This window comes from Dromaius novaehollandiae, chromosome 20, assembly GCF_036370855.1.
Source record: "Dromaius novaehollandiae isolate bDroNov1 chromosome 20, bDroNov1.hap1, whole genome shotgun sequence".
Taxonomy (NCBI): domain Eukaryota; kingdom Metazoa; phylum Chordata; class Aves; order Casuariiformes; family Dromaiidae; genus Dromaius; species Dromaius novaehollandiae.
In genome coordinates, this window is record NC_088117.1 from 4,430,471 (window position 1) to 4,452,515 (window position 22,045).

The 22,045-nt window shown below is 50.2% G+C and overlaps 1 protein-coding gene across 2 annotated transcripts in view; it reads right to left on the reverse strand.

Moving 5' to 3' along the window:
* Positions 1 to 22,045, reverse strand: part of WHRN (whirlin) — a 63,361-nt gene that overhangs the window by 25,860 nt on the left and 15,456 nt on the right. For both annotated transcript variants that reach the window (XM_026113837.2, XM_026113838.2), the window contains exons 2-3: positions 16,810 to 17,025; positions 3,437 to 3,562 (exon numbers count right to left, since the gene is read on the reverse strand). In XM_026113837.2, coding sequence (XP_025969622.1) covers positions 3,437 to 3,562; positions 16,810 to 17,025 — 342 coding nt within the window. The remainder of the gene's footprint in view (positions 1 to 3,436; positions 3,563 to 16,809; positions 17,026 to 22,045) is intronic.

The window sequence follows — 22,045 nt, forward strand, 5'->3', positions numbered from 1 at the left end:
CTAGGAATTCTTGTCTTGTCTGTGCCCTTGTCGCAGCACATCTCTTCAGTGCTTCGTGTCAGAGAGAGATTCCCTAAAAGCCCAGTCCCATTTAGGCACCGAACTAAAAAGAGTTTAAAGGTACCTACAACACACTGGATGCTAAGCTTCTGGAGCCTAGCCCAAAGCAAGTTACCTGAGGTCACAGTGAAGCTGTGCTAGAGCAGGGAACAAATCCCAGGGCTTAGAAACCAGATTCAAAAGCTTGTCATAAAGGAGGTTTTATTCCTTGTCCCCAAGATAACGCTTAAAAGGGCTGTAGTTACTTATCTGTTAACAAAACATTTCTAATGTATCTGGTGAGCAAGAAAAGAAACCATCAGGGGAGCAGCACAACCCACAGAAGTACCACCAGCTGCCAGTGAAATCAGCAGGAACCTGTCCACCAACTCCAGCAAGGTTGGATCAAGCCCACATTGAACAAAAGCTCAATCTTTCCATTTCAGAGTGCAAGGAATTACCTGGAAATCACATTTAACCACCAGTTCTTCCCTGCTCATGGTATCACATCCTTTCTACCACCAGCTGGAGTAGCTTAGAGAGCAAGCGGATGCGGTCCATACCAGACTGTGTCTAACAGCAGAACATAAAAGGCCTTTCTTAATCTCCAAACCACAGACTAGTTCTAAATTTATGACCTGCAGCATACACAAATCAGGGAGGGAAGTGTGTGTGTGTATCTGAAATCGCATGGTGCCTGACATTGAGGAAAGCACTGGGCTGCTGGCACACACAAATCAGTTACTAGAAAACAGCGCAGCAAGGAGAGACACATAAAGAATCAATAAGCAGAGGATCCAGTGTGAAAAAAACTGCACAATGCCTCGCACAGAGACTGCCATGGTCCTGGGAAACCTTGTTCAGCAGAGTCGGAGGACAGCAGCACAGATCACACTGTGTACGTCGACGACCGCGCTTGATTATCTTCTTGCCTTTGTGGCACAGATGAAACGAGTTAGAGAGATAATGCCATACTTTATACATAATGATAATAAAAAGAAAAGCCATTAAAAGAAAGCTGCATTCTTGATAAGCCTGCTGTGATTCTTCCTGCATGTGTGAACATGCCGTGTGCCATTAGCTGTGCTGAGGTCACCAACAGGTTGACTGAACTAAGAAAAGCAGCAATTTTCCCTGTGCAGAGAAGAGAGGGATTTGGAAACAATATGGAAGCACAAAACATGAAAACTAGCAGAAATAACCTTGGGAAAAAAGCAACTTCTTTTTCTTTTCCTACCTTTAATCTCTCAGGTATTTATGAGGTGGGACTGACACTCTGGCCCTGGGACAGCAGGCACTGGGGACAAACAGGCTTGCTGCCAGATGGCTGGTCCTCTGACTCAGCGAAGAGACCTGCACGATGCCTGGAGCTGCTCCAGCCAGCCCCTCTTTACTGCTCTTTTAGGAAGAAGTAAATTGTCCTGTGCCTCTTACCATCTCTGTCTTTAGATCCTTGTGCCCCAGAGCACTGTCCCTACTGCCCCTCACCGTGACCTTCTGCTAATGAGCACGCGTTCATCAACAGCCCCAGGAGATGGCTAGGTATGCTGATGCAGCATGCAGAGTGGTTTCAAGGTGGTCACCCCAGAGATGCAGTGTACGCTCCGGGAGAGAAGGACAGTCTGCAGGGAGCAGTGAGTTTACAGCAGCAGCTTTCACCTCTTTCTGATCTGTGGACCCCCCCCCCCCGCAAGGGCTCAGGCCCTCCAAGAGCGAGTTCCAGCCTGTGAACAGCTGCTTTTCCCAGTTATCTTTTGCAGCCCCTTACCAGCAGCCCTCTTCAGCATCTCTCCCTCCCCTGTCATCTCTGCAGCACAGCCTGAGATTGCTGGATTAAAGGAAGGCTGAGCAAACACTCAGTCATCTCCCTAGGACACTCACACAGCCCCTTATACCTAGTACCCAAACACCCCCTATTGCATGGCAAGGCCCAAAAACCTATTTCCCTGCTGAGGACCTGAAAGAGAGACTAAGGCTCTAATCCAAACCTCCAAATTAGAGGTGTTCTCATTCTAGGCCCAAGAGAGTCAGCAGAAAGAAACGGGAACCTGCAGATGACAATAAAGTTCAGAGATGGTTGAGTTACCCCAACAAATGCCTCCCTCTTTCTCCTTCACCTGTAACAGGAGCCCTGGTGACCTCAGTGCCCAAGTTACACACAATCTATTCGTTCCAAAGCAACTTGGGAAATGGGATTGTGTCTGTCCCAACCCAAATCACAGCCCTCTCCACCAGACCATCCCTCTTCAGCCTTCCAGCCTTGACAGGTTAGCACAGTGACTTTATCAGGCCGTGCAGGCAAAGCTGAAGGCTCACTGAGACACTCCTCAAAGTCCAACGGCTCTCTTTACAACTTATTTTACCAGCAAACACTTTGGGGCATATAAAATCTTAATCCCCCAATGCCCCTTCTGGGCACAGCTAAGATTCCAGGACATCTCATCCTGTTCTGAGACCTTGTACAGCATTAAGGACAGGGGAGCCCAGAGGTGATGCATGTGCGTGTGTACACAATCGGGGCCTCCTACTCATGAAAGAGATGAATGGTCCTGCTTTACAAGAGGTCCAACTCAGGACTACAGCAGTCCCACCTCAGAGGGGGTGAATACCAGCTCTTCAAGACAAGCCACTGAGCATCCTTTACGAAACCCTTTGAATATGGAGGGAGCCTGACATACCTGGAAGTCACACCAGGTTAGGCTGCTGATAGATAAGCTCTGATCTAGCCCTGAGGGTGACCCTGCTGGTTCTGCTTGTTAAGAGATGACTCTTGCAAATGTCTGCACTGCAGGAGAAAACTAGCACGCACCTGCTCCCACTGCAGCAAGCCTGGCCTCCCCTTATCGCGGCAACTGAACACATTCCCTGCAGGCAGACTAAGAGCACCTTGTGCAAAACTTGGCTTGTGCCAGCTCCATACATAATGGGTTCGGATTTGAGATGCAGGAAGAGGGCACAGGACCAGGAGTTTTAATAGAAAACTCTTCCCTGCCAGCTCAGGGAGGTGAGAGTGACTTTTTCTCTTCACCTGCCCAGTTTGGGCTGCAGCCTCAGACATCTACACCGAAAACAACCCCAGGCTATCTCAAGGTTGAGAAATGAGGTGCAGGAGTGTGCTAAAGCAGAAGGCAGGTACAACTTACTCCACAAGTTGTAAGGCTGCACTGCTTTCTGCATAGCATCCTTGCTCCTTCTGGGGCCTGGTTTCCAAAACAGCCAAAAAACTTGCCCAGAAAAACCGTGAAACACAACATTCACCTCTCTGCTGACAGTCCTGCTTAGCCAGAGGCTGAAGGGCAGGAACAGCAGCAGTTGCGTAGCAACGTGGCCTTGCCCTTGCATCCACAGTGTGCGATGCTCTCCCTCCTGCACCAGGCCACTCCGGGGTCGTTCTTACCTTTAAGCCAGTGCTCTCCGCTTCAGAGCCTTTATCCACGCCCGTGATGTAGATGCCCAGGGAATACTCTGCCCCTCCTCTGATCATGAGGCCCAGGGACTTCCCCTCATTCAGGACCAGATTCACCTGCAGAGGAGGAGGAGGAGGAACAGTGATTTAGGTGGCATCTGAGAGCTGCACAAAAGCAGCCTGAACTCCAGTGCTTCTGACAACAGCCACGTCCCCTTGCTGCCACCAGGTCTCCCTCCAGTTTAGCAGTGAGCAGCGCACACCCTGCGACAAAGCCATCTCTGTGGATGCCTCCACAGATGACCGCAGCCCCAGACATAGCCTGAACCACAGTCATCCCCTTGCTGCTACAGCCAGCTCCTCTAGCAATGCAAAGGAGGGAAGAGAGCAGCTTTAGCTTCTTCTATGGCTCCCTATGCTGGTCCGTCTCCCCACACCTAGAGGTTAACGGAGTTACCTGCAGCTCAGAGGATCCTCTAGAGATAAATGGGCCTGCAGGGTAGGCAATACCCTGTGCGCCCGGAGAGGACACCACCACTGACAACAGACTGAGAGGGAAGGCAGCAGGGGTAATGCTTCTGAAGGGCGTATTTCCCAGTGGAATATAGAGAACATGCACATCGTGATTTGGTCTTGTTTTGTTTTGTTTTTTCCCCTCACATTTTCAATGACTCAGAGGGCCAAGCAGAGTGGAAGACCAGATCATGTCAGGGAGATGTGGGAGACACTGCCTTGATGAAAGCAGAATGTGGAAAAAGAGAGAAAGATGGCAGAAGGACATCCAGGACCTGGGTGGCAAATCCAGAAGCAAAGCACTGGCCTGAAAGGATGTTAATATGAGACAGGCACAAGACAGCCTTGCATGGAGCAAATGATGCTATTTCAGGAGGGGTGTGGGACTCAAGAAAGGGGCCACGACTTAGCTAGGGACTGAGACCATTCTGGGGGTTAGGACCCTGCCAAGATACCGGCCAGACAAGGGATTGCCAGAAGCTTTGTTGGATACCACCTTCCTCCTCCCATCTATTCCACAGCCCAGCTGCCTCTGCAGAAAATCAGCAAAAATCATCAACTAAAAAAACAGGTACAGGTTTTACTACAGTTCATGGCAAACTTCTCCAAGGTCCAGACGGAGCAGTGGACGGAGCTGCATTCACTGGAGGCCAGCCTGCTCAGGCCCCATCTATCCCTTTGAAAGCTGAGACCTGGATCTCACAGGACACGCAGAGCGACAAAACAGCAATAAAAGGGCCCCTTCTGCCCCACCGCAAATCTCAGAAATGGGAGGAGGAAAATGAGCAAGCGAAGGGAGAGGAAGGGTACGCAGCCAGGCTAGCTGTACGCCTCCCACCTCTGTTTGCAGACAGGCAAGGCAGCTGCTGTGGGATGATCAGATGGAAATACCAGCTCTGGAGGATTGAGAGGATGCCTACTACGTGGCAATGCACAGCCAGACAAAAAGTCAAGAGTGTCTAGAAACCTGTGGCCGAGTTTCTGCGTACTTAGCTGAGAGAAATCCCCATAGCACCGCTGACATGGCTGGAGCGGTGCTGGTCAGCACTGGCTATGAATTTCCCCCTGCCTGCGCGTGCCCTGTGTAAACATGGGATTACACACTGATTACCTACGTCTATCCAGGCTGGGAAATAGCTGGGCTCGATTTCTCGGCCTTCTCCTCTGTGCAGCCCCCGCAGCGGTGACTGCAGGGCGCCGCTCCAGGTGTCCCCTCTCCCGGAAAGGGCACAGAGAGCAAGCAGGAGAAGGAGCAACACGGTGGCACAGGCTGCAGTGGAGAAAGGCCAGGACACGGCCCAGGCTGGCCTTTGCATCACAGCCTCTCACCCCAGCCCCTGCCGTCACTCCTGGAGCAGTTACTGATCTGTGAAGACTGCACTTCAAAGCTGAGAAGCAGCAAGGGATGAATTATGCAGCAACCTTCCTCTCAGCCAGGCTCGCCGGTTAGCAAGAGAAGCTCCAGAACAAGCAGGAGTCCAGGAGGAAGGGCCACTTCCATCAGCCACATCTCATACTGCTGCTCCAGCGTAGACTTAATTACAACTGTTCTACTAAGGAGTAACAAGGCAGAAGGACAAAGAAGGAAGTGATGCTCTGATCCCAGCCCATCCTGCAGCCCTTGTCCAGGAACGATCTCACCCCTTGCACGAGGGCTGAAGTGATGGTCTTGTATCTCATACCCATGCCAGGGGCACCAGGCACCACCTCGCTGGTCTCAGCAAACAGCGCCTGGTGCCTCCTGTCACTGTCAAAGGCACCAGCACCAAATGATGCTGAGGAGGTTAAATTCTCTTCTGAATCCGGTCCTGCCTGTATGCTGCATTGCTTTGGTCCCAATCCTCAGCTCAGCCTCAGGACCTGAGCAGAGATTAGACCTCCAGGTCCTAAATGGGGAAACTCGAAATGCCTGGGCAGCTCCCAATCACTGCTGGACGAGTCAGAGGGCAGCCCCACGTATCTACCAGCCTTGCTCCTGCAGGGATCCAGGATCCCCTCCGTCGTAACAGCACCTCGGCACTAACTCACACTAAAACGTACCAGGATGCACCACCTGTCCTCAGAGCACGCCTGCGGCATAGAAGGCATTCAGGAATCCTCCACACACCTTGTGCCTTATTACCGCTAATTAATAATGCTAGGACAGATTTTCCATCTGTCCTGCCCAGAACAGCCAGCACATACTGCAACAGATGTTCAATATCTTCCACAGACCTCTTACAGGTAAATGTATCATGCAGCGCTTGGACAGCCATTTTCCCCCATCAGGCAGCCCGAATGCTGGCTGCAGGCTTGATTTTGCAAGGTGTGCCAAAGCTATTAGCCAGCTTCCCATCTGCCTCCTTCTGAACGCTCTTACTCAGAGGGCCTGACGACATAGCAAAGTTCAGGCAAGAATTTAACAGTGGATGAGCAAGCCTGCATTTAGCTCCCTGGAGGACTCTCAATTTAAAATGGTCTTTGTTCAATCTCTGCACGACATTTTCTAAATGAATAACTCCGTGCTTTTTGCTTTTGTCCCAAGCTTTAAGGCAATTTGGAGGAAAGTAGACAGCAGGAATGAAAATGAATAACAAAGAACCTCAAGAATCAAAATGTGTTTCACACTGACAGAAACAACTAGAACCAGACTGTTTGTGAATGGCTTTTATATTTAAAACTCTTCATCCCAATCAAATCAAAAGCTTGTGCACTTCCCTGGGATGAGAAAATCATTTCCAGCTTCAGCTCACTAACCTGTCTTTCTGGAGAATACTGCATCACGTGGGGAATCCACTCCAGCTTTCGAGGGTCTCGTGTTGAAAACTCATTTTCTATCTTGGTAGTAAAGAAGCGGCAGGACAGAAATCTACCTAAGGACTAATCACTGGAAAATTCTGTACTTTAAGAAATGGATGCCAAAACAACGCCTACTTTTACGTACTGATACCAGAGCTGACTGGCAACTCTGCTAATGCCCCATCAGCTGCATGCTTTTTTTAATGGATCTGCAAGCTAACACAGGGATGATCCCACGAATAGACTGTGCTTTGTGCCTTGCTCTAAGATACTGCTTCCCTTCTGCTTCCTTTCCACTGCTGTTGGCTGATGGAAAGGAAAAAGGAGAGTCATCATCACACCTACCACCAGCACAGCTACTGATGAAGGAAGGCTCTCAGCATCGCATCCACTCTCCAGAAACGGCTGTACCTCGTGTAGCCAGATAGTGAGAACTACAAGAAATTAACTGCCTGTACCACCACCCTTATCTGGGGCTACACAAAGCTGAAATTCACTGGGTAAATCCTGCTCTTGCTTTAAAGTGCTTGAAGTGCTGGAAACAATTTTAGGATTCAAGCGTTATAAATGACTCATAAAGAGGCCTTCGTACCTCAGACTACCGAGGAAAGAGGGGCAGATTATCTTCCCAACAAAGCATTTGCCTGTCAAAGTCAAGGGCTTGTTTAACTTTATATGGAAATGTTGCTTTGGATATAGAGCGATTACTTTATGGAAAATTTCAGTCTTTTTTTAGCTGGAAAAATCCTCTTTTCCAAAGTCCTTCCCTCTCTTTCACCTCTGCTTGTCCTAACGACATTCAAGGTTTTCCTCCTGCTCTAACTTCTTCCCAAACAATTCCCATACCTTTCAAAAATTGCCCCAACTTTGAGAAAAATACAAGCAGCAAAAATGCAGCAAAGCACATGCAATCACAGATCAGGATCAAACCACACTAGTAAATGACAGCAGTCCCTCTCTACGTGTCTCTGAACAGTAAATATATATTCTAGCGCTGTGCGGAAGGTAGCGGCAGGAGCCGTATTTCCATAGCAGGACATTTACATTTCCCTTTAACACTGTCCAGGAGGGCTTGCGAGCTGCAGTCTGCCTCCCCACTCCGATAGCAGATTGAATAAAAGATACTCTATCCCCCCACAAACCTTACTTTATGTTGTGTGAGACATTTCATGTTTATACACACACACACACACACACACACACACACACACACACACACACACCAGGCAAATCCAGGCTTCAAGGAGCAGGAAGCGGAAAGCAATGAATACAGCCCCGAGCAATAAAGGCGTGAAAGACCTTCCTCTCCCCAAGCCCAAGCTGGGTAAAAAAACTAAGCACTACTTAAAAATACATTGCCTCTGGCAATTCCAGAGGCTGGGCTGGCAAGGGCTTAATTGCATTTCTTAATCGACTAATACCTATGCCTCTCAAAATAAACCCTGCAGAAACTGCAATAGAAACTCACGCTGCCAGGAAAAGCATCAGCCAGCAGCAGGGGCCAGAGGAGATAACTACTCTGGGAGCATTTGCCTTATTGACAAACTGCAGATTTAGGGAACAGCCAAGAAATGAAGCATGTGCAGACAGGCAGGAGGCTCAGGTTGATCAGACTGGGGACTGAGGAGGGAGGCAGAAAGGAGGAACGCAGAGAAGGTATTCCAGGAGCCGAACCAAGTGATACCCTGACTGCAAGGGCTAAGCAAAGGCTGAGTCGCTCCCTGTGTTGGGGGGCTTCGGGATAAAGGGGACCCGATTTTCCGCAACATTTCTCAAGCACCTCCTGCCTCGGAGAAGCTGTCTCCAGCGATGTGGCACACCGCAGGGATGGTAGTAGGTTATAACTGGGGTTGGCACTGTCTTGCTGGCTCCCCCGAGCACAGGATTGTCCCCATCCACTGCAAACCCTATCAAGGGCATCTCTCCCACTCCGTAACCCCATTCGCCAGACATGTCTGTGGGAGGGAGACTGCAGCACGGCACTGAAGCACAGGCCAGGCTGTGCAGCCACAAGGAGGGAGCTAAACGTGTGTGATGTGACCAGCCTGCTGTTCCTGGTGGTTCCCATCATATGACTTGATTCTGTCCCCCACAACAGAAAGTGCTGCCCCTGGGCCCCACCGGGAACAGACCCCCAAGCACACACGCTTTCTCAGACCAAGGCCTTTCTGCTTGAGCTTTTCCACTCAGCTAAACAGAGCTGGTTTGCACACGTAGGATTAGAGCTTCCATGCAAGTCTTGTCCCAAAAGAGGGCATTTTGGTGACATTTTTGCAATACGTTTTCTCCTTCCTCAATTTACCACCTGTTCTGCTGCCACCCCAGAACTCAGAGTGAGAAACCAATGTACCTCAGGGACTTGCACTAGAGGGAGCTGGGATTGCTCCTAACTCCTAAACTCACAGCTGTCCTAACACCACCTGAACACGGACATAGCAAGTGAAGATGTGCAAGAATACAGTTACTGTCTGTGGGGTGAAATGAGGACATCCAGGCAAGGTAATCCCCCAGGCCCTACTGAAAAAGCCACATACTCCTAGGCTTAGAGTGGTAAAGATGCTGTGCAGCACCTCCTCCTCCTATTCCATATCAAATCTTCTTCCAGCCCTAGGCTACTCCCATGTGTACAACACAGAAGCATTGGGAAGATCAGGGCCACAATTTTAATTTCAGTTTTAACACTGAAATATTTGCCTCCGTCAATGGTGAGAAATAAAGAAAAAAATGCTACAATCAATAAAGCATTTGCTCGGAGTTGATTCTTGCACAGAATTTCTTTTCTCTGGATTTATACAATTACCTGTTGACAGATTCAATTTTACTGTTAGAAAAAGCACTTTCAGACAAAAATTACTCTGCCTCCGTAGGATTCAGCACATAGCTGCATGAGTGGCTGGGAAGGTTTCATCCATGCCAGCAGCTATTTCCATGTCATTATGGCTAACACACAAAAAAACAACACTTAAGGAGGCACAGAGGACCCATCGTCCTCCTGCTTAGCAAGGAAACCCCACTGGCTTATGTCTAGACATCATGCAAACACCTAAGCGTAGCTCACAGCAAATTAGAGCCAACTAACAACCCACTAACTGAGGCACTAGGAGAAGTGCAGTCACAGCTGCTAGGCGAGCTGGATCCATCGGAGCTGCCTCAACATCAACCCACCTTCCAGAGCAGGTTTTGTAGCCCGTATTGGATCCTTTGCTGTCATAGCTATGCTGGCAGCCATCTCCAAGTGTGTTTAACAGTAGTGCAGCTACGGAGCTGCCTTTGGCTATACCACGGGCACACCTGGGGCACTGATTTACAAACAGGCTCTCGCAGTAGGCGTGTGTCAGGGAAGCAAGCATCCCGATGGCTGAACGGGTGGCAGCGAGAGCAGAGAGAAAGGCAGGCATCCGACCCTGCAGGGGACAGTCTCCTCTGCTCAAGACATCTGCCGTGGGGTCTGATCCCCACTCTCCGCCCAGCGCTGCTGCCCAGCTCACGGCACACCGCTGAGGGCCACTGCGGTCTAGGGCCCAACGGCCGCCTCCTTGCTGAGCAGTGCTTGACCCCTGCAGCACCCCACAGCTCTGAGGCATAACTATCTTTTAAATTTTTTTTTCTTTTTTCAGCTTAAAGTGTCTGAAATAACGAAGAGATGGCACTGTTGCCTGCCAGCACAGGAGAGGTGTGCTGAGGCCTGACCTGAAGGCCGTTTTAGGGTAAGGCCTGCTGGGATGGTGGCTAAGGGCAGCCCGAGGCAGAAGGAACGCCTTCTCCCCAGGGAACTGAGGGACGGGGGGCTCACATGACATGTTCTTGTCCCTGCAGGAAACCTGCAGATGAGTGGGGAACTGACCATACACTGCTGAATAGCCTGAACAGCCTTCAAGTCATAAATCAAAGCAAACCCCACCAAGGTCAGAGCAGGCAACCCGCAAGAGGCACGGGGAACTGCATCACCTCACGCCAAAAATGTCATTACAATCTAATAGAAAGAAATCCTTCTTTCTCTCTCCTGCATCTCTTATCCTTCATGCTCAAGTAGTCACCATTAGCTTCTGAAAAACATTGAAGCCACACAATTGCTATTACAGATACATTTTTTTCATTTTTGCAATAAAAATATCTGCTTTTGAATACAGAATTGCCTGGAGGTGAGGAGACATTCACACTAACTCTCTTCTTTGCCTGAATTTCCTTTCTTCTGTGGCACCGAAAGCCTCAAGGAATAACCAGCTCCCTTGGCAATCAGCACATTAGAGCAGCTGATGAAATGGTGTTTCTCAAAGAATTAGCGGCATGACACTTGCAGAGCACCCTGCACAGTTCATCTTCCTTCCAGCTCAGCAGCACCTAAGAGTTGTTGCTGGCTGATGGTTTCCAAAGTGCTTCTAACGAAATAAGCTGTTGATCCCAGCAGTACATCAATGACAATTCACAGCACAAACATTCCTTGCTCTTGTGAAAATCTGGGGGACTCAAGCCCTGGACAGATCATAGAAATTAAATTGCTCTGAAACACAAGGTGACCACTACAAACAGGCTGTGTCTTTCCAGAATGAAGGCTGAGTCCTTTGTCAGGGTTGCGCTGGGGGACTGTGACCTGCTGCTGCTCTATCTATCCTGGAGACAGAGAGCTCCAAGAACATCTCACCACAGCTCTGCACTCGTGCAAGCCCTTCGTTTCATACAACTGACCATCACCACTCACTGCTTCACCTATGGGGAAGAAGATGGGCACACGGCTCTGATGAACCACAGGACCCACTGATTCTTGCTCCAGGGAAGACTGCCAGTTTGTGGCCAAGGGGAAATTAATAATACAAAACCGGGTAGATATGGCCATCTCTCAATCTGCCACAGACAACACAGACATGGAAAACGTAACTCTAAATCCTGGTAACATAGAGCCTAAAATGCAGCACAGTCCTCAGGAAAAAACCACACAGTTCTGCGAGAGGCAAGCAATAGAGTGGCACAGCAATGCCCAGCTCTCAGCAAGCCCAGGCCTCATTTGACTGGGGACAGCATCAAGATTTGCAACACAACGTGCGCCACCACAGCTGCGTATGCTCTGGTATCTCCTTCATCCCTCCATTCCTGTTAATTCTCACACCTCTTCTCGTACCTTCCCACTGGGTGCCATTCTTACCAGGTCACATCTACACTCAATGGTTGACTCAGTCTCAGCATTCGCCCTCTGCTTGTCCATGCAGAATAGTCTCTGATGCAAGCTTGGTGCAATCTTGATTTTGGCCCAGAATCACTGACTGGAAAGGCACGATGAAAGCAAAGCCAGTGGACAGCTGACAGTCCAACGGTAACTCCCCAAATCCCTAAAGTGGTTTCTCTCGTAGAGGACTGCAAAGGAATCCCAGCGTCCACACAAGAATGTGCTGTAACCCCCAGGGCAAGCGATGTGCCCGCCCTGGGCCAGCCAGGCTGGCTGGCTTCTGCGCTGGGAGTTTGGGCGACAGCAGAGCTACCCAAGGAGGTCAGACCCACCTGCCAGCTGAGAGACTGGCTGACCTGGCCACACACCAGTCCAGTCTGTCCGTTCCACACCTCCAGCCCACCACGTACACAGCCACATGCCAGATCCCTCCTCCGCCAGACGGATCAGTTGCACTATCGCACACATGCCAACAGCAGCACTTTCCATTTCAAGCCTTTTTGATAATGAATGCTTCTGCCTACAGATAAGCAAACTTGTTAAACTGTGCTACAAAACAACATCCTTCCAGGCATACAGAACATCCTTTTAGGCATATAGAACAGCTGTGCTGGAGGGAAAGGTAGCTAGACAGGGACATCTCTCTTGCCTGATGAATGTAGGATGCCTCCACCAACCTTGAATTTAACCTTGCAAAAGCTGGAAACATCACTGTAACTACAGCGGCATTGCAGATTTACTGAATTGTAAGAAAGCATTAATAAACTTGCTAGTTTACATTGCTTCAGCCTCTGGCTGTAGGGCTAAAGCCTGATCTCTCCCCTGCACTTTTGCAAATGGTGCTTTCACAAACGGTGCCTGTTTGAAAGCTTTTTTGCATATGTATTCCAGGACATCCAGATCGATTAGAAATAGGAGAGAGAGGGGGGGAAAGCCTAATCCCCAGCCCTTCTCTTGGAATGTAAAGCCATCCAGACATCAAATAGCCCCTGGGGCAGCATCTGTCAATTCTGGCTGACTTGGCTTAGTTAACCAGAGACATGTTGCCTTGATTTGCATGGTATTTGTGCACAGAAAAAACACATTTCTAATGGAGATTATATATATATATACACACACACACATATATATTTAAAAGACAAATCTAAAGGCAAAGTCTCCCAGTGTTTTGGAACATGTTCTCATCTCTCAGTGTGCATGATAAGCCAGGGCAAAGCAACTCAGCTAATTCACCCCCCAAAGTGCATGGTTGGACAAACGACATTTGCAGTCACACTAAAAAACCGCTCCCAAACCCCCGGGATACGGCAAGCTCTCCCTCACTCCCTGATATTTTTCTGCTCATGGTGGGGCTTGCTCTCATTGCCAGATGGCAAAGCAAGACACCTTTAGATTAAAAAAAGTGTCTGGGTGGCCTCAATCAGTTAAAAGTTGTGGCATCCAATAGTTTTCTTCTGCCGAGCGCACAGATGGGAATTCAGCAGCGGAAGTTTTCACAATGTGCCTGCCAGACCTTGCACATTGACACAAGCAAGGCAGAGAGCTAGAAGGAGCTGGTTTCAGAGGCAGGCTTTGAAAGGCACAGTACAAGGCAGCGCAGAAAGCAGAGAGGTAAGGGCCCTACTCTGAGTAACCTCAGGTCCCACCAGTGCTAAGAACTATCACTCAAAAAACTTCTGAGCCACTGAGCAAGCAGGCTAGGGAGAAAGATGCATCGTGCTCATCGTCAGCGAGGATGGAGGCCCATTAACAGGGCAAGGAGAGAGCCTCCAGGCAGGGCTGACAGCCGCTCTCCAGCAGAGCGGGAGACATGCGGGAAGTCTGATACGAGCGATCAAGCCTGGAATAGCAGAGGGAAGCCAAGAGACATTAGCAGAGCTGTGTGGGGATCCCGGGACTGAAACAACACATGGCTAATAGCTTCTGTTAAAAGTATGGTATATGGCCAGCGTGGCGCACAGGGGGCAGGATGGGAACAGCAGATAATGACAGATGTCAGCGCCGACCTGCCACACAGAAGTAATGCCAGGAGAAGGTTAAATACTGTCTGTTCACACGATGCCAACACTGCCCTCTGCATCAGATCTTTGCGCATGCATTTCTATAAGCTTCAAACATTTGCTGTAATTGTCATCGACTCTTCCCAGATTAACAGATGGGCCCTCACCCCTCAGCTCTGTGATCAAAGCGTGATCCTCTATTACCAGAAGTCAAAGGGCTGTCTGTCTGCCCAGCCTGTGGGAAAGGAGCACCGGGGAACAGAAGAATGAGCTTTGGGAACAGCCACGCAGCAAGTAAAGCTCTTCACTCCCCAGCTGGGCAGTAGAGCTCCTGAAACCAGCAGGCCAGGAGCTGGTAGCAGCATGCAAGACTGGGCATCACACCCAAGGCTGGCAGATCTTCCCAGTGCCCTGCAAGCGCAGTGCTACTGCAAAGAGAGGCATCACAGCAACAGTACCACAGAAGCCCAGCTTAGCACAAGGGTAGCCTCTTCTGCTCCCTCATGCCTGCACCCAGAACACTGCCAGAGTAAAGGAACAGTCTTTCCCTTCGGTATAGGCCAGCCTCCAGCTGTACGCAGGATGTGAGGTAAGGTCCTCGAACCAGCCTGAAGCTAGAATGGTGCCACATGCAGCGACTTGGAGCTGGGGCCCCTGGCACCTTAGGAGTGAGCGAGTCCAACAGTATCCAAGCCCTCCATGGATGTTCTTAGAAGTTTAACGTGACCTTCTTTCAACTTGGATTCATTCCCTTCCGAAGCAAATTAAGCTGCGGTATTTAAGGCTGCTTTAATTCTGCACAAGCATGTCCACATTGTGCTTTACTTGCCAAGTTTACTTGGATTCATTTTCCTGCATACCCCTTGGGAGACAGCCCTGGTGGGCTCAGGGACCAGAAGCGGCATGGAGGGTGCTTTGGCTGCTGTTGACTGGCCCATGCAGTAGCCAAGCTGGCCAGAGATGGCTGCAGCACCTGTAATCACGTCTCCCTAAGGAACGATGGGAAGGGCATGTCTGTGGCTATAGCACCCAGACAAGGCTCCAGCACTGGGCGGGGGATGCACATGGCTGGAGGCTTCTAATCATTTCCTGTTGATACACAGAAAGCAATAAAGGAAATAATGCGCAGAGAAACACCTCCTACCTGGAGCTTCAAAAAGTCTCTGCCAGCTCTGCAGGGGCTGTGTCAAGGTGACACAGAGCAGCAGTGGGTGGGGGACACAAGCAAGCCAACAGCAGCTGCTTTTCTCTTGTCCTTAAAGTAGAAATAACGGGCCCTTCTCCCTTGCGGCTGACATGAATATTTCATCAGCAAAGCAAACTGCCTTATCCCATAATAGATTTTTCCCTCTCTGGCTGAGGTGGGAGAATCCAGCTTACAGATCGCTCCACCGCCTTAGCAGGCTGGCCCAAGGGCATCTGGGGCACAAAATCGAAGTGCTGGGGGCAGCCAGAGAGATCTGAGGATGACAGGATGGAAACACGTCAAGGCTCCAGGCAACTCAGTACCTTTAGGAAGCATGTGCCCAGCTCTCTCATATGACAGTACTTGAATGTCCCATGAACACTGGTGAGGCAACACTGTATCCTGCTTCCACAGGACAAATAGATCCCCTATCTGTTACTGCTGACGGAGAGCGCAGTGTCTGCCCCTCCATCCCAATGTCTCATTACAAGGGCATCTGAGCACCGTTCCTCAGCAGCTACAATAAGTCTCTAGGGTCTCTTCCGGGCATGAGAAGCACAAGGGAGAAGAAACGCTAAATCCCTAGGACCAGATAATGCAGCTTGAACATATCCTCTGCTGGATCACTTATAATACGGCCTATTTCAAAGGAGGGTAGACTCATAGAAAGAGAAGAGGACTGGGAATTAGATGTGCCAACATGCTTCCTACTCTGCCAAAGGTCTAAGATCCAGGCTCCGCTGGAATGGGCCAGCACTGGTCAGACACCGCCAGATGCCCTGGATAATGCTGTGAAATGGCATTCCCTTCCCTGCTCCTTCTCCAAGAGCCAGGGCTTTGCACAGGCACTGCCCAGGGCCTTCCTGGGTCAGCCTGCCTCTCCCCAGATGGAAAAAGGAAAATCATCCATTTCATTTTATAGTAGTTTTGGAAGAGAAAAATTGTTTTTTCCTCATGCAAAACTTTAAAGAGAGCCAGGAAAGCCTTACAGCAACACCTGAGGAATGATCCGAAAGGCAGGAAGAAGGCACTCTGATCTACACACTCTGAGATCTATCTAGCTCTCCAAATCCCCAAGCCCTCCTGAAAAGAACATCTGTGCCATTCTCTTAATGACCATGTTGGTAATGGGCCTGCAGCTAATTTAACAACCTGTGTGGGAAAAGCCTTAAAAGCAGTTTCTGGTTTAACTGGTGTTTCCAACAACACCTTCACTGCCAGACATGTCTCCATCTGGATGATGCCTTGTCTCCAGCTCAGGAAGGATGATGGACTCCTGTCTGAGCCTGGAGGCTCCCATTCCCCACAGTCACTGCTAAGGTTCTTGTGTGCTCAGCTTCTACCTACATCAAACAGGAACAAAGTCAACCCATCCTGCCCTGCAGGACTCCTCCAGGGAGATGGAGTCAAAGATAGAGACCCTGGGAGAAAACTGGGATCTTGGAGGGCCACAAGGACAAAGCAGGATGAATCAAGAAGGAGGTGGCTGGGAGCCTCTCCACTATCACATATTTTGAGCAGTCATGGCACTAACAGAGTAAGGGCTAAATGCTGTTCACTGCTTGAACAGCACTGGACACTGCACAGGGCCCAGTGTATCCTAAAGGAGAGACAGACCATCCTGAGGGAGAAGCACAGGAAGGTAAATCATGCAGGGAATGAAGAGCGTAGGCACTTACATGGTTAACAGGTAACTGCAGACCCATGGCTGATCCCCCTTGCTCACCTTTTTCTCATCTCCCTCTTGCAGGAGCTGGAGGTGGCTCCTCTTCTCACTGTCCTTGCGAAGTGAGCTGTTCTGGTGGTGTGGCAGGCCTATCGGTGGGGACACACTCCGGCCCTGTGGGTCCACCCATGTGTAGATGTGGTTGGTGACATATCCCCCGGGGATGCGTCCCACTGAATGCACCGACAGGTTCAGCTTCTTGCAGCCTTTCAGTGCCTGGAAGACAAGCCAAGGAGAGAAGGGGGTTAATGCCAGCGGAGGAGGGAGGACAATTCTGCCTTAGGGCTCTGGGGTGATGTGGCTGTGTCTTTCCTTGGGATTGGAAGATCTCAGGCTGCTCAGCAAACACCTACAGAACAAGTGAGCTACACAAAGCTAGTGAAAGACCTGGGATTCTTCTCTCTCCTGAACTGCAACAGTATCCAGGGGAGGCTGCAGGTGCTAACACAAAAACTACACTCTCCTCATCCACCAGGGAAAAAGAGGAGTGACACAGAGTATGGCAGGAAGGCTGGGTAGCAAGGTGCCCGAGGGAAACTCCAAGTGTGAACTGACTGAAGACTAAGCAGTTTCTGCCACTTAGGGAAGGGGGTCAGAGCAAGACAGGGATCAATGCTTGGGGAAAACAGCACTTGCTCCCTGCAGCTTTGTCCCAAACTCATTAAGTCATTGAAAGGTAGTCGACAATGCTCCCAGAAATTCAGCCTCCATTGCCATTTCATTACCAGCAGCCTCTCCAGCACAAGTAGTCAATTAATGAGTACAATAATTAATAAATATATACATGTATTTAAAACCACATGCACCAAGATGACCTTGAGATCCAGATGCATTTGCAATTACTCCTCTGCCTCTCCAGCTTGCACTGTGAGAAGCTGACATAGGTTTTATAGTAAAATTAAATTAACTTTAAAGAAGTTCTCTCTGGGCACAGCTCTATGTGCTCATCCCTTTTCAGGCCTCAGGAACATCAGTTCTCAGGATCTGCACTCAGAAAGGGACTGCTTTGAATTTTTTGTATACGTGTCCTTTTGATGAGCTACTCCTGCAAAGTCTCCTCTCCCCACTGAGCAGAGTGGCTGCCGACGAAGATTCATGACAGGCAAGAACTAACACTAACAGCTTTTGGATAAAGAGTAATACCCTCAGTGATACTGGGCTGTCTGGATCCCAGCTCTGACCTGGCAACTTTCCTCTTCCTCCCTGCTGGGGTTAGAAACAATCCAGCTAGCCAACAACCAGTTCACAGTCTCCATCATACACAGCAATTTGGCTGCAAATTTGTCATGTGCTACCAAGGTCATTTGGCCTGGAGAGCTTAAATGAGGACCGTGAAACCAACAGCCCCATCAGAAGAAATGCAGAGTTCTCTAATTTCCTGGGCTGCTTGCTAACTCCAGCCCCCTGCCTCCTTAGCTCCCCAGCCCCTGTAATGCAGCACCCTTGGCCGTACATCATCCCACAGCGAATTCGTCCTGCGTATCCCAGGCCAGTGCATGATACCTCAGAAAAAGAAACAAGGAGAGCTCACAGCAGCCCTGTCCAGAATAATAAACTCCGCTGTAAATAAGAATCAGCATTTTTAAAGCAGCGAACAAGCTTTGGTTAACCGATACACACAATGAATCGACCTTTCCAAAATGAGCAAACCACTAGGGTTCATTCAGCCTGGGGTACCACTGCTGCTTCCTGGCACGTTTTTACACCTCATGCTCTCGCTCTGCGAGCAAACAGCACTGGCTCGCCCCTAACCAAGCCCCACATCCGCGATCGGGGCTTCTCCCTAAAACACATCATCTGCCATGACCCCTCCTCTCCCTGCGAGGGCATGCAGGGTCCAGACTGCACGGCAGATGAGCTGAGCTCATCACGCTCCGGTCTTGCTGACATCAGCCCGGGTCTCACTGGGACGACAGAGCTATTTCTGACCCCCTCCCCGTCGGCTGTGGGGGACCACTCAAACACGCATCGCAGAGCAGGGGCTTAGCTATGCCTCAGGACACAGCCCAGCACCTCAGCCCAAAGCCCCTTTCTTAGCTGCCATGCAGACAGACTTGGGACAGTCTGAACCCCCCATCAATGAGTTGGGGGTGGTGGGGAGACTTCTTGCCCACCCTACAGCTACCAGTGCAGAATGACACCCTATGAGCTGGAGTACAACATCCCACAGAAACAACAACTTCCTCCATTCATTCAAATTGGAGCCATTTCTATGAAATCCTCTTTTACGCCTCCATTTACTTATCCAGGTACCGAGGCAGAAAAACAGCACTGTCCCATGAGCAAAGTCTCATCTCTGAATGAGGCTGCAACTCTTCATCAAACACAAGCAAATAATGAAGATAATCAGTGATTAGACCAAATGCACAGGGTTACCAAGCCATGTCCTATGAGACACAGGATCCAGTCCTCTCTCTGCCATGGAGATGCTGTGTGACCCTCTCTGACTGATGCTCGCACTCCCACCCTTTCTCCCCCTAAATGAAGGAGCAGATTCCCTGAGAAATGTTTATGTTGATCCTGGGCATTCCTCCCGCGTATACGCTCACACAGAGCCTCCGAGCCAGGGGCTCAGTGTCACTGTAATTTAAGAAAGGAGCAAAGAAAACTCTCAGAGCTGAGGCTGCACCAACAGCACACGCAGGGCCCTCCCCTAAGCTGTCTCTCCCCTTTCACCCTGCATTCACTGCCATTGCCCTAGCGGGTCTCCTTGGGACCTTGGGACTGGTGCAGGGATCCCATTTCCTCCCTTCTGCAGAGCATCCCTGCCAGGGAAGGGGAAGAAGAACTGAAAGAGCCACCGGGGGCTTTTATTAGACAGCAGGTCTGCCAGGCGCTGCATGAGCGTGCCTAGGCAGGGCTCCCTGCTCTGCTCTGGGGAGCACCTGGCAGCACCAGGGCACGGCCTGCCGCTGCTGCTGAAGGTGAGGTGAGCAGAGCGCTGGCTGGTCCCTTCAGCTAAAGGTCATCTCCCAAAAGAGCAGGAACAACCAGAGACCCGTTCTCAGGAGGCACAGCAAAGTTTCCAGGGACAAGAGGCTAGAGATCTACAAGGGACTTTTTATGTCCCCCTGCAGCTCCCTTGATGGGGCCACCAGGAGATGGGATCTCAGTCAACAGGGAGATGTTTTATGCATGAAGGTGACAGCAGAGAGCTGAGAGGCGAGGAGAACAGCTGCTGGGCTGTGCCTCGAGGCAGCAGGCTGGGCCAGGGCTCTCCACCAGCGTCAGCACAAGAGGAGACAGGAGGCACGGAGCAAACAGCCACTGGCTGTGCCCATCGGGCTGTCGCTGCAAACAGTCTCTCCCAGGAGCAGGGAGAGCTGCAGCATGCCCCACGGCTCCTCCAGCCTCCAAGCCCCCTGCACTGGCGCAAAGGGAAACATATCCTCAGTAGCCCAAACTCTGGAGCACCAAAAGAAGCATAGCAGAGAAAACAGCCATAATACACCATCTGACCTTGTCTTAACCCACTACTGCAGCTCAGGTGGGTGACAGACCAAGGGTTTCTGTGGAAACAGGGGCCCAGGACTAGGAGGAAGACAGTAAGGGGATGGCTGCTCAGAAAGAACTCTACGTGGCTGGGCTGACACGGTCAGTATTTGTCTGATGGTATAACGCCTCCAGACTACACTGCTTCTCTACTTCACTCCCCGAGACCCTGTGCCAGAAGGAACTGCTATCTTTAAGGATAAGGAGCTATGGAGCAAAGCAGACATCAGAGCAGACTGTCATTGCTACTGCCCAGATAAATGGAGTCCAGGTTAGCCTAGCCCAGCGGGGACAGCTCACACGGCAAAGTCCCACACGTGCTCAGCATCCTCACCAGATCTGCCAGTCTTTAGGTATAACCTGAGGCATTATGAGTACCTGCAGTGAGGCTCAAGCTTCCTCCGAGTGATACTCAAGCACTGCTCAAATACCCTGAAAGCCCCACCTGAGTATGCAGGCAGCCAGGTTAGTGCCAAGCAGTGCAACCAGCAAGAGCAGCACATAAACACACCGATTTGGGAACTCACAGCACAAGGCCATCCTCCCAAGGCCCAGCTGGGCTTGCCACGAGCTAGGAGAGAGCACAAACCTCACTGACAGAGGTAAGTGGTCCTACTATAGCGTTCAGGTTGTGTTTGTGCCAGCAAAAGGTAGACTTTGTTAGGAAAAGAAAGAAAACAGAGAAGGAGAAAAAGAATTTGGTCCTGCAAGTCCAGTGCTGCCTTTTCCACATCTAAGCAGCCACTTCTAATGGGATCCAGTGTGGTTTCTGCTTGAATACTGATGAAATAGCTCCATTTGCCCTTAACTTCACAGGCAAGTGGCTACTGGATCTTTGCCCTCCACTAACAAAATCTGCCTATCTCAGCTTTTACAAACAACTGGCTGTTTACTTCAAGCTGCAGCATTATGCAAGGAAGTTAATTACCAGAGACAGCAGATTAATCAGCCTCTTTTACCACCAACAAGAGTGTCTTGAAAACATCCTGTTATCTAAACTAGATCTTTACTCAACAAAAATTACATTTACCAGCCAACAACACTAACCCATGAGAAATCCTTAGCCCCAGCTTCCAGGTTGATTGGTGAGGCTATTTCCTGAAAAGAGCAATGTAGCCTCTTTTTTTAAGACTGCTCTGAGGCACAGAGCTGCTCTGGAGTCACCGTTCCCCAAGTCTAATACCAGCATCTGGGGGAGAGCCCAGCAAACCTCACAGTCACCAGGAGTAAGGTCGTGGATAGCCAGTCCTCCCGCAGGAGCCATGTACCAAAACCCTCACGTAGCATAACACCACAAGATGCAGACTGTGTCTTTTGGAGAGCTGATGATGGATGATCAGAGGTGGAGGATGACTACGGCACCCACAGAGGACTTGCCTTACTGCTGCGAGGCAGAGTGGGACCAGCCATGTGGCTGAGCGATGGTAACCCAGTAACACTGGCCTCAGCAGCCAGGGATACAAGTTACCCAGCAGCACTGCCCTGGTGCTAGGTGCTAAACACACTCAAAGAGAGAGTCCTCGTCTCAAGAAGCTCAGGCAAGAAAAGCAAGAAGAAAGGGGAAATGTAATGCAGGAACCACCTTGTCCACGGTGACACCACAAGACCCTGAAAAGGTTAATAAGAGAGTCCCTCTCGCTTGGCATGGTGTCATATCAGGCAGGCGATAACCGCCTCTGCGTGCAGCTGAGCCTCCATACTTCTCCCTGCATCTCTGACCTGCTTTTCAGAGCCGTCTTTTCAA